Source organism: Harpia harpyja, chromosome 3 (genome assembly GCF_026419915.1).
Source record: "Harpia harpyja isolate bHarHar1 chromosome 3, bHarHar1 primary haplotype, whole genome shotgun sequence".
Lineage (NCBI taxonomy): Eukaryota > Metazoa > Chordata > Aves > Accipitriformes > Accipitridae > Harpia > Harpia harpyja.
Genome location: NC_068942.1, coordinates 78,968,659 through 78,980,972, shown reverse-complemented (window position 1 = coordinate 78,980,972; position 12,314 = coordinate 78,968,659). Strand labels below are relative to the sequence as shown.

Here is a 12,314-nt window from a genome sequence, read left to right as displayed (position 1 = left end):
AGTTCACCTGCAGCCTCGTGTTCTCCCCTTCTGTGTCTGACCACAATCCACGCTGCTCCCCTTGAAACCTTCCCTTTCCCCTCTGCATCCGCTCCCCCAGCCCATCCCAGTGTGGGCTCCTGCATCCCAGCATGGTCCTGGACCCTGTGGTGGTCCCAGGGCATAAGGATGCTACGGCAAGCTCTTTGGGATTAATGGAGAGCCAGGCTTGAAGGCAGTGCTGGAAACTGGAGACAAGCCCACATTTAAAAATACAGTTCTAATTAAATAGAGCTGAAATGTCGTGATCGTGGCATTGTCTGGGGAAGGAGCAAGATACTCGCTGGTCCGGCCTTGAAATCTCACAGGCTCAGTCGCTCTCACGGAGTTGCCATCTTCCTGGTGGAAATTTGGAAAGGCTGAAGCTGGATTGTCACTGGTTTTGGGTCCCAGTGGTTGACAGTGCGCGTTTATCTCTGGGGATTCAGGTCTGAACACATCCGCGGATAATCAGACACAATCCTTGCAGCAGCTCCACGCTCCCCTGGTCTAAGCGAAAGACCGGGTGAATGAAACGCGGCTGTTGACTATGGACTGCGGCAAGGTCCTGGAGCAGGAGCGAGGCCATCAGCTTTTCTGGGGATTTGCTGGGGGGGTAGCGGTAGGGATCTGGTTCGTAGCTGATGTCCTGTCATCCCTGCAGAGACAAACCCTCTTCTCTCCACTTGAATCCTCAGGACATCCTGGAAGGTGGCAACTTGCGTGTCCCGCTGCAGGAACTACACCAAATGATCCTCACCCCCATCAAAGCCTACTCTTCCCAAAACTCGAGCACGGAGGAGCACAGCCGGGACGCGGATTCGCATCACCCCTCCTCCCTGATCGGCTCAGACAGCCAAGGCTCTGACTGCAAGGACTCTGCTGCGGGGGGGATGCAGCAGCACCAGCTGGCGGGATGCGAGGGCGAGTCGGGGGGGGCCCCTTTACCTGAAGGCGACCTGCCCGGGCAGTTCACCAGAGTGATGGGGAAAGGTGAGCGGCTGTCACTTATTATTGGCATCCTCGCTAGGGAGAGCTGCTTCGGGGCAGGCTGCGTGCGGTGACGGTGCTGGCAGCAGCCTTTTTTCCCGAGCCCCTGCAAGCCGCGGTCCTAGGGGGGATGATTTTTTGAGGTCCCGTCATGCCGTGGTAAGAGGTAAGAGCGTGGGTGGGGAGGTGGACAGTGATTTTTGGAAGTGGCAGCGATGGGACGGGCTGCCTGCCCCGGGTCAGAAGTGGACAGCATCCTCTCCCTGCCCCAGATCAGGAGCAGATAGCATTCTCTCCCTTCCCATTCAGAGCCCTGGGGGCATCCCATCGGTCAGGAGATGTTTTCAGCAGCATCCCTTAGGCTTTCTCTGCTTGTGCGGGGGTAGCACTGGTGCGTGGGCTTAGCGTGAGCTGTCCTGAGTGCAAATCAGCTGGGTCCAAGCCTCTTAAGTCCCGATTTAAATAGAGGACATCCAAAATACTTGGGTGCCTTTCCATGGCTGTTGCGGGGTGCACAGCTTTGCATCAGGATTAACACACCGGGAGGTGCACAGGAGCGATGTGAGGTAGGGACCGACACCCTGTGCCATATACAGGGCTCTTTTTGAGCAAATTTGTATGAGCTTGGACGTGTCCCAACTGCCCTCAATGGGATCTGAGGTGTCAGTGCTGGCTGCGTGGAGGGAGATCTCCCTGGGGAAGAGGGGAGGGGAGTCTGGTCCGCAGGCTCACACAGGAGACCAGGAACAGAAAGAAACTCCTTGGGATGCCACAAAGAAATATCAGCCCTGTCCCTATTTCAGACCTTTCTTGCAAAAAAATAGATGAGGTGTTTTCTATATAAAAACTCGCTGCAAAATGTCTCACCAGCTAATGGACTGCATGCACAAACGTGGGTTTCTGGCCCCATTTTAAACCCGCTGATGAATTCAGCCCGTGACAAATGCCTCCGTCACGCACGAAGCTGTATGTATGGCACAAGCCTTGCAGGACGAGGTGTCCTTCTGGACTGCAAGGCATCCCTGCCCGGGGGCTGCGAAGGGAGAGACTCGCTTCTCTGTGAACTCATTTCCACTTGCTTTTATGGCGTTAATTCCCAAAGAGGTTAAAATCCATCGGGAAAGGTGGGAATCCGTTCGCAGCGGGAGCAGATTTTGGCTGTAGGAGCAGGAGCTCTCCCAGCGCCAGCTCTTGCCTAGGAATAGGGAATAATCCTGTGCCCCTCATTTGCTCAGGTCTAATTTTGGTGACGCCAGTGGTGTTACTCTGGATTTACACCATCATAACGGAGAACAAAATCTGGTCCTAAATATAGGATGGCACGGCAGGAATTGGGGAAGGGAGTTTTTTCTCGCTGATGAGAAGACCTGCCTGTGGGACAAGGGAAACGGGATGTCCAAGGCGTTCGTTGGACCCCCCTGGACCCCAGCTCGGTGTCCCCATGCCCATTTCTCTTCTCTTTTTTTTTCCAGTATGCACACAACTTTTAGTTTCCCGACCCGATGAAGAGAATATAAGTTCCTATTTACAGCTCATAGACAAATGTCTAATCCACGAGGTGAGTCGTGACGGATCATCTAAAACTGTTGTTCTCATCACTTAGAAACTGTTTCCAAAGTGTCTGTTTATGTAAACCTTTTGGTTTCTAACACAAATATTTTTGGGGGGTATTAATAGTAATTCTGACAGAACAGGGCTGGAGCGGGCGGTAGCTCCACCGTGGTGCATGGAAACGTTGCCTCCCCACCCCACGCTCGCTTAATTGCCAAGACCTGGAGCTGGGAAATTCATCTGGCTCTTGACAGTCCGATCAGCAGCTGGATGAAAGAAAAAATCCCAGGCGGTTTCTATCAGACAGACCCGGCGATCCCTTGGCGTTGCCGCCTCCTGTTTTGCAGCACGCGGTCCTGGGATTTTGCAACGGGGGCATCTGTTTCTGCTCCCGGCAGATCCGCCTTTGCCGCGTGATGGCTTGGGATGGCCGAGGCCGTGCCGCAGGGCTCCGGCACGCTCCTGCCCGGTGGCAGGGAGGGATGGCCGATGGCTCCGGTGTCCTGCAGCATTTCATCCCCATGCTGGCTGCACCTGGCAGAACAAGCTGCTCCTCATCGCCTGCCCATATGGCAGGGGTCAGGGGGAGGTTGTACGCCCTCTCGTAGGAGCTGCAGGCTTTCTCAGTTCTTTGTTTAGAAAAAAATAATGCTGTCAAAGCGCAGAAGAATCTCCTCTGGAGAGGGCTAGTGGCTGCAAACCCCAAAACGTGCTGCACGCTGCGTGGAAGAGGAGAGAGGCGATTTGCAGCCCCTTGCTCTGCAGCTGAAGCCGGTGCCCGAGCCGCGTTTGTGCAAAGGTTTGATCCATGCATCTCTGCGGGGCCGAGCACGGGGCATCTTGAATCGGGGTGAAATAGTTGGATACCGGGCAAAATGCAAGCGCTTCATCATATTTTGTGAACTGCGCTCCCGGACGCCTCTGTCGATCGCGGTGGGGGTTTCAGTGCGTTTTGCTGGCAGCGCTTGCTGTCTCAGCCGACGTTTGGCCCCGTGCAACACGGGATGGTGGCACCCGCTGTTCGGGTTTGCTGCAAAACAGGTTCGGAGCCGTGGGTATGGTCTTCTTGGAGCTTTACACAGACACGGGCAGTGGAAAATAGCTGGAGGGGAGAGCATGTTGTGCTCCCACTTGCTCCCCTCTTGGAGAGCATCGGGAGCCTGGAAAGGTGCCTGGACTTTCTGGACGGCCGAGCAGGGCATCGCTGTGGGAAGAGAGGTGCCAAAGAAAGGAACAAAGGTGGTGGGAGCAGCGGCCCGGGGCTCTGCAAAGCCAGGAAGACACATTGCTGCAGAGGAGCTCGTTTTCCAGGAGCGCCCGGGATGGACGTGGTGACGCAGCATCACCCCACCGGTGCCAGCCTGTGTCCCAGGATCACCGTCTGCGTCGGCTCCAGCATAATCAGCGCCGGGAGAGAGCATCTCCTCCCGAGGGCGGTTCGGAGCAATCAAGTCAGACGCTAATTAGCCTCCAAATTGTCCTCCGGAGACCTCCGCTCCTCTCCGCCGCCGGCGCGGAGACGTTGGGTGTCTAAAGTTAGCTGTGGTGGGCACGTGGGTGTCCCCGTAACCCACACCGCCTGCCTGGAGGTCTGGGGCGTTTCGGGAGGAGGTCCGTCCCTTGCGTGGGTGACCTTCACCAGGAGCTGGGGTGGGTGATGGGGCTTCACCCCGGGTGACCTCCCACGGAGGCTGCCGGTGCCAGCAACAGAGCCGAGCTCTGCCCAGCCCCGAGAAGGAGGGTAGGATGCAGGATGCCACGGAGCAGCTCCGCTTTCCAAATCCCAGCTTTTTCCCACTCCGGCAGCATTTTCTAGAGCCCTGCTCTGCCCAGGGGCTTTGGCAGCCTTGGGGCCGTCACTCCGGGGCGCAGGGGACGCTGCCGGAGCGTTTGCTCCACCTGAGATGAGTAAATCCTTGAGAGAGACCAGGGTTTCCCTTTGGACTTGGCCGACGGGGCTCAGCTCACGCCACCGCCTGCTTTTCTTCACACGCACACCCACACGCACATCCTTGCTCGCTTTGTCCAGAAAAATATTTATATGTTTCCTATTTTTCTCTCTTTTTTTGGGGGGGGGGGCAGGCGTTTACAGAGATCCAGAAGAAGCGGCTGCTGTCATGGAAACAGCAGGTGCAGAAACTCTTTCGGTCTTTCCCTCGGAAATCCCTCCTGGAGCTGTCAGGCTATCGGCAGCAGAGGAGGTACGCTGGTTTTTGGGGAGGGATGGACGCAGCAGCCAGAGGGGCCGACAAGGGCGTCTCAAGTGGGACCAGTGTCTCCCAATAGGGAGGGATGGATCCTGCCGGGTTCAGAACCGCATTTCGGGAGGGAGGAGGGTTGGAAAAGCTTCGGCAATAAAACCCCAGGCGTCGGCTGGGAAGGGAAAGCAGCAGTAAGTTTGCTTGAGCGTGTGGTTGGCGCTTACCCCACCGATTCCCACCGTGTCCCTCTGGCTCTGAACCCGGAGCTTCCCAGCTGTACGGCGTATCCCCGGCACTGGGTGGCTGGCTTTGTCCCTGCCTGTTGCCCTTTGCTAATTACATCAGCGCTGGAATTTCACCAAAAAGCCGTCAACTGGCAAAAAAAAAAAGCTTGAAGCCTGCGGAGGGTGCAGAGCCAGGGGGCTGCGGTCAGAAAGCCTGGGTGGGGATGTGTTGCAAACACGGTGTTTGCTCACTTCCACGGTGATGCTGGATTTCGGGTGATCCCAGAAAGCGTTGGGGTTATGGCAAGAACAGATATTTTTAGATCAGTTTTAACAACAGCATCAGCCTTTTGTTTTATTTTGCTAAGTCTATATTATTGCAGTCTTGTGCAAGTTCCTTTTTCTGAAAAAGAAAGGGGTTTGGAGATAACTGGGAGCATTGGGACAGCCGGGATGTGAGGTCAGAAGGAAGGAGCGTAGAACTGGAGTGTTCCCCAGTGGAATTAAATGAAATATTTTGGAATGCAAAAACAAGCAATTTCAGTGTTCATGGCAGGATCAGAAGCAGAATAGACAAGAGCAAAGGGTTTTGCTGGACCCATTTGGTCGGGGCCGACACCAGCGCAGCGGTTTAGCTGCGCACCCAGGCTGACCCCAAGCACAAGCTAAAGCTGCCGGCTTGAAATGATCCCAGTCCCTTTCCCGGGGCCGCCCAGGATGCTCTCCCGTTTTCCTTGCTGCTTTTGAGTTGTTTGCATTTTGCATTTCTTCTGCTCCTGGGGAGCTGTGGGAGAGGAAGGAGCACGTGGCCAGTCTTGTTTTTCTCATGGGGATTTAATGGCAAGAGTGGTTTTTGGACGAGGTTTAAAGAAACCCCGTCGTAGTTCTGCCTAGTAAATTTATCCAGTTTGGGGATCCCAGCGTGCTCATGTTGTCTGAAGCATGTTTGCAGCTGCCTGCACAGGCAGGAGAGATGAGGGCTGGGAGGAAGGTGAGCTGAAACATCTGCGAGGGTGATTCAGTGCTGGAGAAGGGCAAGGGGGGAACAGGGAGCATCAAAGCAACCGCAGCTGTGGGTTTCCAGAGTGCTCCTACCCTTGGCTGTGCTTAAACCCGATAACGACGTTGCAGTCCCGCTGCCCAGCTAATGGGGCAGAGACACCAAGCCAACGTTGCGCGGCGAGGAGACCCACGCTGCCTGTGTTTCTGTGGGTTACCTGATTATTTTTGTGTCATTCCTCTGATTTTAAATGCAAAAAACCCACATGGGGAGGGACGCCAGCGTGTCCGACCCGATCTTCCAAGGAGTAAAGATGATTTCGTGTCCTGAGATTGGTGTCTCGGGACGTTTGGGCTGAGTGGTCTTGGGTCCGGATGGTTTTGCTCTGACCGCAGGGAGCTGGGTGAGGGTTTGCAGTGCAGAGACGGGAGCGGGTGCAGAGCCAGTCCCACCTCCGTGGGCACGTGCCTTTCGCTCAACCCTTCCCTAGGAAATCTTGGACTTGTTAGGTCGTCTTAACCAAATTTTACAGAACTTGAGAAGTCTCAGAGAGGACCGTGTTTGTAAAAATGAACCTCCTGGAAGGGGAGAACTTTGAGCCCTTTAAGCATCCCCAGTAAAGAAAACCCAACTGCACGAGCTGAACCTTTATCAGACACTAGAGAATCCACACGTGAGAGCTCTCTCTACAGCTCAAAGGCATGAAGAGTTTAAGTCAAAACCCAAGAAATCAAGTGCCGCTAGCTCCAGTGCCTAGGGAATTACCTGCATTATTTTAGCTTGCATTTAAGAACAGGCCCATTCTGCAGGAGTAAAATAAAAAAAATTTTTAAACAGTGAATCTGAGAACTGCAGAAGGGAGGGAGGGAGGGTGACTGGCAGGAGGGAAGAAGAAAAGATGCTGCTGTGGTATGCCCAAACCTCCTCCTCCCCGCTGCACGTGCAGGATGGAGGACCAGCAGCAGCAGGGTGGGAGGGTCGGGGCAGGAGCAGAGGTCGTGGTGAACCCGTGGCCGTGGGACGGGTATGGGGGGACGAGCATCGGTCCGGCACTTCGCGATAACGCGGGGCACCCTCGGGACGTTTGGCTGTTGGTCTGAGCGCACCAAACCAGCCGCTCGCCCCCGCAGCACCATCCCCTTGCAAGGGACCGATTTCTCACCCGCGGCGATTTTTCTCTCCGCAGCCGAGGCTTTGGCCAGTCGAACTCCTTACCGACAGCCGGATCTGCAGGGGCAGGACTGGGCCGGCGAAACCCCCGCCAGTTCCAGATCCCCTCCCGCAACCTCCCCACCGCCCGGCTGGGGCTGCTGGGTCCCAGTGGGCTGCTGGGCACCCCCCAGCGCAGCCCCGCCGCCAGCCCCGCCATCCTCAAGCAAGGCAGACAGGTTGGTCGACGTCACCTCCAGCTTTTTCATCCCTTCCCCATAAGCTTCCTTTGCTTTTCCTCCTCTTAACTTGTCCGGATCCCCCTTTTCAAGCGAGCGAGAGCAATCTGCAGGCGTTCGGGTTGCGCTCTCCTCCCTGCGGTGGGATGCAGAAGAGGGACCGGCGGGAGAGGGGCAAACCGAGGGGCGGAGTGAGAGGGATGCGGGGAGGGATGAGCCCAAGGGCGTTATAAATATATGGCACAGAGGCCTCCATTTTACATCCCGCACCCCTTTTTCGTTTGCTTCCCACAGAACCTCTGGTTTGCCAACCCCGGGGGCAGCAACAGTATGCCCAGCCGGAGCCACAGCTCGGTGCAAAGGACGCGCTCGCTGCCGGTCCACACCTCTCCGCAGACCATGCTGATGTTTCAGCAGCCAGGTAGGTAGCAGACATTTGCTTTTTCGCTTACCCACAGCTCAGAGAGACGAGGGGAGGCTCTGAAAGGAGCCGAGCCGGGTATCTTTGACACTAGTTGGATTACGGGATTGATTGAACCGGAGACATCACCGGAGGGATTTTGACCCTATATATAACATCTTGGCCCTGTATATAATAACACTGGTGCATTACCTAGCTTGCTTCTGAGGGGCTTCGCGTCAGGCAGGGAAGGCGGTAGCTCATCCGTCGCCTTTTTTGCTCGTGCGTGGACACGGAGACGCGGTGCGGAGAGACTGCCTTCACGCACTCGGGGGAAATTCTTTTCTCAATGTATGTGAAGGGAAACGGTGCTGCGTTGGTGCTTCGCAACCGCAAAAAAACGCTCCTGTATATAGGAGCAAACTCTGATTCGGGGGGTTCCTGCTGAACTTGGAGCCTGAACCTGGAGCATCCTTCCCATTAAGGACATGCATGCCTTTTTCTCTGTGTATCCATTAGCCTTTAAGCCTGCCTTTTCTTACCAACACACTTACCATAACAATTTATACGGCAGGACAGGGAGTTACACTCCCCCCAGTATACTCAACCTCATCCGTAAGCTTCTGCCGTGGTTTCAGCTTGGCAGCTCCCCTCACATCACACGCCTGCGGTGTTTTAACTGCATAATTTAAGCGGCAAATGTCCTGTACAGCAAAAGCAGCGTCTGTTCTCGGGTATTGATTAAACACCAAGACAAGGGCACATTTCTGCAGGAGAATAAATAGGTTTCTCTTTGCGTGTTAGCCTGCGGTGAATGAGGGCGTAGGAGGATTAGAGAGCCAAAGATGCGGACCGAGTCGCGAGGAAAATAAGCAATAACGCGGGCCTGGGCTCCTGAAACACTTTTCATCAGGCTGCGGGGACCTCAACCCTCCTGGACCTTGTTCCACATTCCCGCAAGCTGGTGGCAAGCTGGAGATGCCGGCCATCGGGAGCAAAAGCTGTATTTGCAAAGCTCTTTGCTGCAGAGGGGAGGGTGTTTTGGTGCTGTAGAGATCAGGCCGGGGTGTTGCAGCACACCAAACTTCATTCCAGCTCCCTTTTTTTGTGCTCACCCCACCGGGGACGTGGCATGGGTGACTGAGCCGTGGCCGAGCCGGCCATGGAAAAGCCGGATGGATGGCGGCTCTGCCGGTCTGTGCTGCCATCCCACGTCCGAGCGCTAACCCTGCCTGCCTGCTGCCTGTACGGGCAGCTCCCGGCCCCGCTTGAACATTTTCCGTGTATGGAGGATTTTTGCAGGGCCTGAGCAAGGGGAGAGCCTGGGGCTGCCCCCTCCCAGGTCCTGCTCCCCCCTCCCCAGCATCTCCAACCAGCGCCTGAACCCCTCATTTCCATCTACCTTCTTCTGCAATGCCACTGAGTCTCCCCAGATTTACCCCTTATCGATAAGAAACAGGGGAGCGATGACTATTTTTGCAAATATCTCTTGCCGGAGGTGATTGCACCGGGAAGCGAAGCGTTGCCAGAGTCCGCCCGTGCGGTCAGACCCTCCCGGGCCATCTTTTGGGTGCTTTCCTACCCCACGTGCTCCCACGCCGGCAGCAGCAGAGCGGGCAGGGGGGGTACGGGGACGGGCAAGCAGGGTCCCTGCCAGGTCCCCTTGACCAAGGTCTCCTGTCCCTTTCTCCCTGCAGAGTTCCAGGTGCCGGTGACTGAACCTGACATCAACAACAGGCTGGAGTCCCTGTGCCTGAGCATGACGGAGCACGCGCTCAGCGGTGAGCACTCCCTCCTCCTGGGGCTTTTCCAGCACGTCCACGCCGCCTCCGCCGAGCCCCCCGGCACCTGCCCCGCGCCCCCCAAAAGCTGGGACAGGCTGTGGCTGTGAGGGGACGGGACGGCGGCGGGGCTGGATGCGGAGATGCTCCCAGGGATGCTCCCGGGGCGGGGGGGTCGGATGGGGATATCGGCTTCTCTCGGCGAGGTAGCCGGGGCAGGGGGTAAAAACCGAACGCAGGGCTCGCACCCAGCGCTAGTGAAGTCTGTGCTTATTAGCCGCTAGTAAGCTTGCTAATAAGAATTAGTATTAGCTCGCTAGTCTGTTATTAGTTCTCGATAAAGCCCTTGCCACCGGCGTGCTCGAATGGTTCACAGGCTTTGGAGTATTTTACCCTTCTGCCACCGGCATCCCTCGTTTGGCCGAGGGGTGCGGGACCCCCAAGGCACGGGGCTAAAACCCTGCCGCGGGCTGCAGGGTGCTGTGCCGGGTGCTGTGCCGGGTGCTGTGCCGGCTCCTTGCCCGTGCCTGGGGCGGCTGCGGATGCCAGCCCGGGCGGGCGGATAACGGGCACGGGGAGGGAGGAGGACCAGGCAGAAAAACAGACGGGAAAGGTGGAAAAGGCAGCGGCAGCGTGATGGAGAGCCCGGTGTGGCAAAAAGCACCGGCACCAGCAGCGCCTGGTGCCCCTCGCCGATGCGCTGGACCCCCCCAAGCACGAAGGATGACCCCCCCACCCCCGGCAATGGGACGAGCACGGCCGCCGGCATCGCCCAGACCCTCCCGAATAACCAGCTCGGGTCTCGTCCCCCGGCAATCCCCGGACTGTGTCGTACGGCTGAGGACAGGAACGCTCGGGGAGGAGGATTGCCACCGGGCTCCCCGCAGCGATGCAACAGCCCGGGACACGAGAGCAAGGACTGGAAGAAGCAGCAGGGCCCTGGCAGTGCCACGGCAGCATCCTCGGCCGGGAAAAACAAGGACACTTCTGTCACCCAAAGCGTTTCTCCGGCGTGTGCCCAGGAGAGGCTTAGCTGTCTCGTTCCTCTGCAGGGTACTGTTCCTCCGAGTTATTTTTTTCCAGGTCGCATACCCCGAGCCTCTCGAAACCGGTCGTGCTATAAATAGCTCTTAAAAAAATAAACCTTCGGGGGAGAAAAAAAAAAAAAAAAGGCGTAACAAACCTGTTTGTTTTTAGTCTTAACAAGGGAGGCGGCCGTGATGCCTTGGGTAGCATAACAGGGAGCGCTCTGTTCGGGGGCTACCCCAGGAGCCCCCCCCCCCCGCCGCTCTCCATCCCGGGGATGGGGGTTTAGGATGGGGGACGTGGGGTGGTCGGGGCCGGAGGAGGGTTGGAAATGCTGTTGGGTGTTGATTTCTGGCCCCATAAGAGCTGCTGGTGCCCGGGAGGTGGAGGAGAGGGGGCTGCTGGCAGCAGGGTCCTTTCTGCAGCTTTGGGATGGACCGTGGACCCCTCACTCCTGGGCTCGGGGCTGCTGCTGGATGCGTCCCTGCTGTCATGGGAATCTGGGGACGGGGGCTCTGGGGAGACAAAAACAACCCCTGGGGGGTTTGTTTCTTTTTTTGCCCTGCCATGATCCTCAGAGGGAGGAAAATTTTGCATCCTCTGCGGGCGCAGGTATTGCAGGGCTGGGTTAGCTGCTCCCCCTGCCCAGGACCGGCTCCGTTCCAGTCCCCCCCCACTCGTGGGCAGTGGGGTCCTGAACTTGTCCCGCTGTATTGGGGGTCCCAGACTCGCACCCACCTTTGCGGCGAGTCCAGGCTGCCCAGAAACCCCCTCTGCTCCCAGGAAAGGTGCCGTGGGGACGGGGCAGAACCCTGGACCGGTGTTGGGACAGCGACTCCGGGGGGGGCTGCCGTGGGGACAGACGGAGGCACCGGCAGTGTGCTGACACCCCAAAACCTTTCTGTACCCCCTTGAGGAGATGGGATTGGGGGGGGGTGCCCCCGTGGTTCCACCTCGCCGCAGGGGCCGTGGGTTGGGGGTGCTTTGGGGGGGTCCATCCCCCCTTCCTCGGCTCCGGGGGGGGTGGGATACGGGTGCAACGTGAGCGGCTGCTCCCCCGGGGCTGCTCCTAACTCTCCCTTCCCGCTTGCAGATGGCGTTGACCGAACCTCCACGATCTAGAAGGCGTCGCGACGGGGACGCTGGCCGGGAGAACAACTGCTGCGGGTCCAGCGGCGAGGTCGGGGCTTGCAGGGAGCCTCAGCGATAGCTTGCATCCTTTCTCCTCTCTCTCCTCTCCTCTCTCTTTCTCTCTCTCCTGTTTTAATTTTGTGAATGTGTAGATTGTCCTTGTGAACATATCATTAGACTTGGAATTTGTGTTGTCATTTATTACATCCATGCTAGGGGGGAAAAAGAAAACAAAAAAAAAAAAAGTGGCAAAAAGTCAACGACGACGATGAAGAAGCATGGGGAGGGTGGGGCGGGGGGGGACGCGGCAGGAGAGTGCTGACAACGGAGGGTTCACCGGAGCACCGTGGGCAAACCCTGTTTCTGGACGAGAATACGAATGAATAGTGAATATCACGCGGGTGTGTGTGTGACCAAAAACCCTTTGGGGAGGATTTGCCTGTCCTGCCGGGGGCTTCGGGGCCGGTGGTCCCATCCCTTGAGTTTCGCTGCGTTCAGGCACGGACTGGCCTGGAAAGCCCAGATTTTAAAAAAAAAAAAAAAAACAACAAAAAACCAACCAAACCCAAAATTTCCTTTCAGTTTAGCCAAGAGCATCCGCAGT

The 12,314-nt window shown here is 57.0% G+C and overlaps 1 protein-coding gene across 4 annotated transcripts in view; it reads left to right on the top strand.

Annotated features, from left to right (window-relative positions):
- Positions 1 to 11,895, top strand: part of SAMD4A (sterile alpha motif domain containing 4A) — a 103,227-nt gene extending 91,332 nt beyond the window's left edge. For 2 of the 4 annotated variants that reach the window (XM_052783593.1, XM_052783591.1), the window contains 7 exons: positions 717 to 1,011; positions 2,481 to 2,566; positions 4,642 to 4,760; positions 7,171 to 7,372; positions 7,667 to 7,793; positions 9,470 to 9,553; positions 11,673 to 11,895. In XM_052783593.1, the coding sequence (XP_052639553.1) occupies positions 717 to 1,011; positions 2,481 to 2,566; positions 4,642 to 4,760; positions 7,171 to 7,372; positions 7,667 to 7,793; positions 9,470 to 9,553; positions 11,673 to 11,701 (942 nt within the window). In that variant the 3' untranslated portion in view covers positions 11,702 to 11,895. Of the gene's footprint in view, positions 1 to 716; positions 1,012 to 2,480; positions 2,567 to 4,641; positions 4,761 to 7,170; positions 7,373 to 7,666; positions 7,794 to 9,469; positions 11,484 to 11,672 lie in introns of those variants that run through there. The other 2 variants (XM_052783592.1, XM_052783590.1) reach the window with 2 other exon arrangements.
- Positions 11,896 to 12,314: the final 419 nt, after the last annotated feature.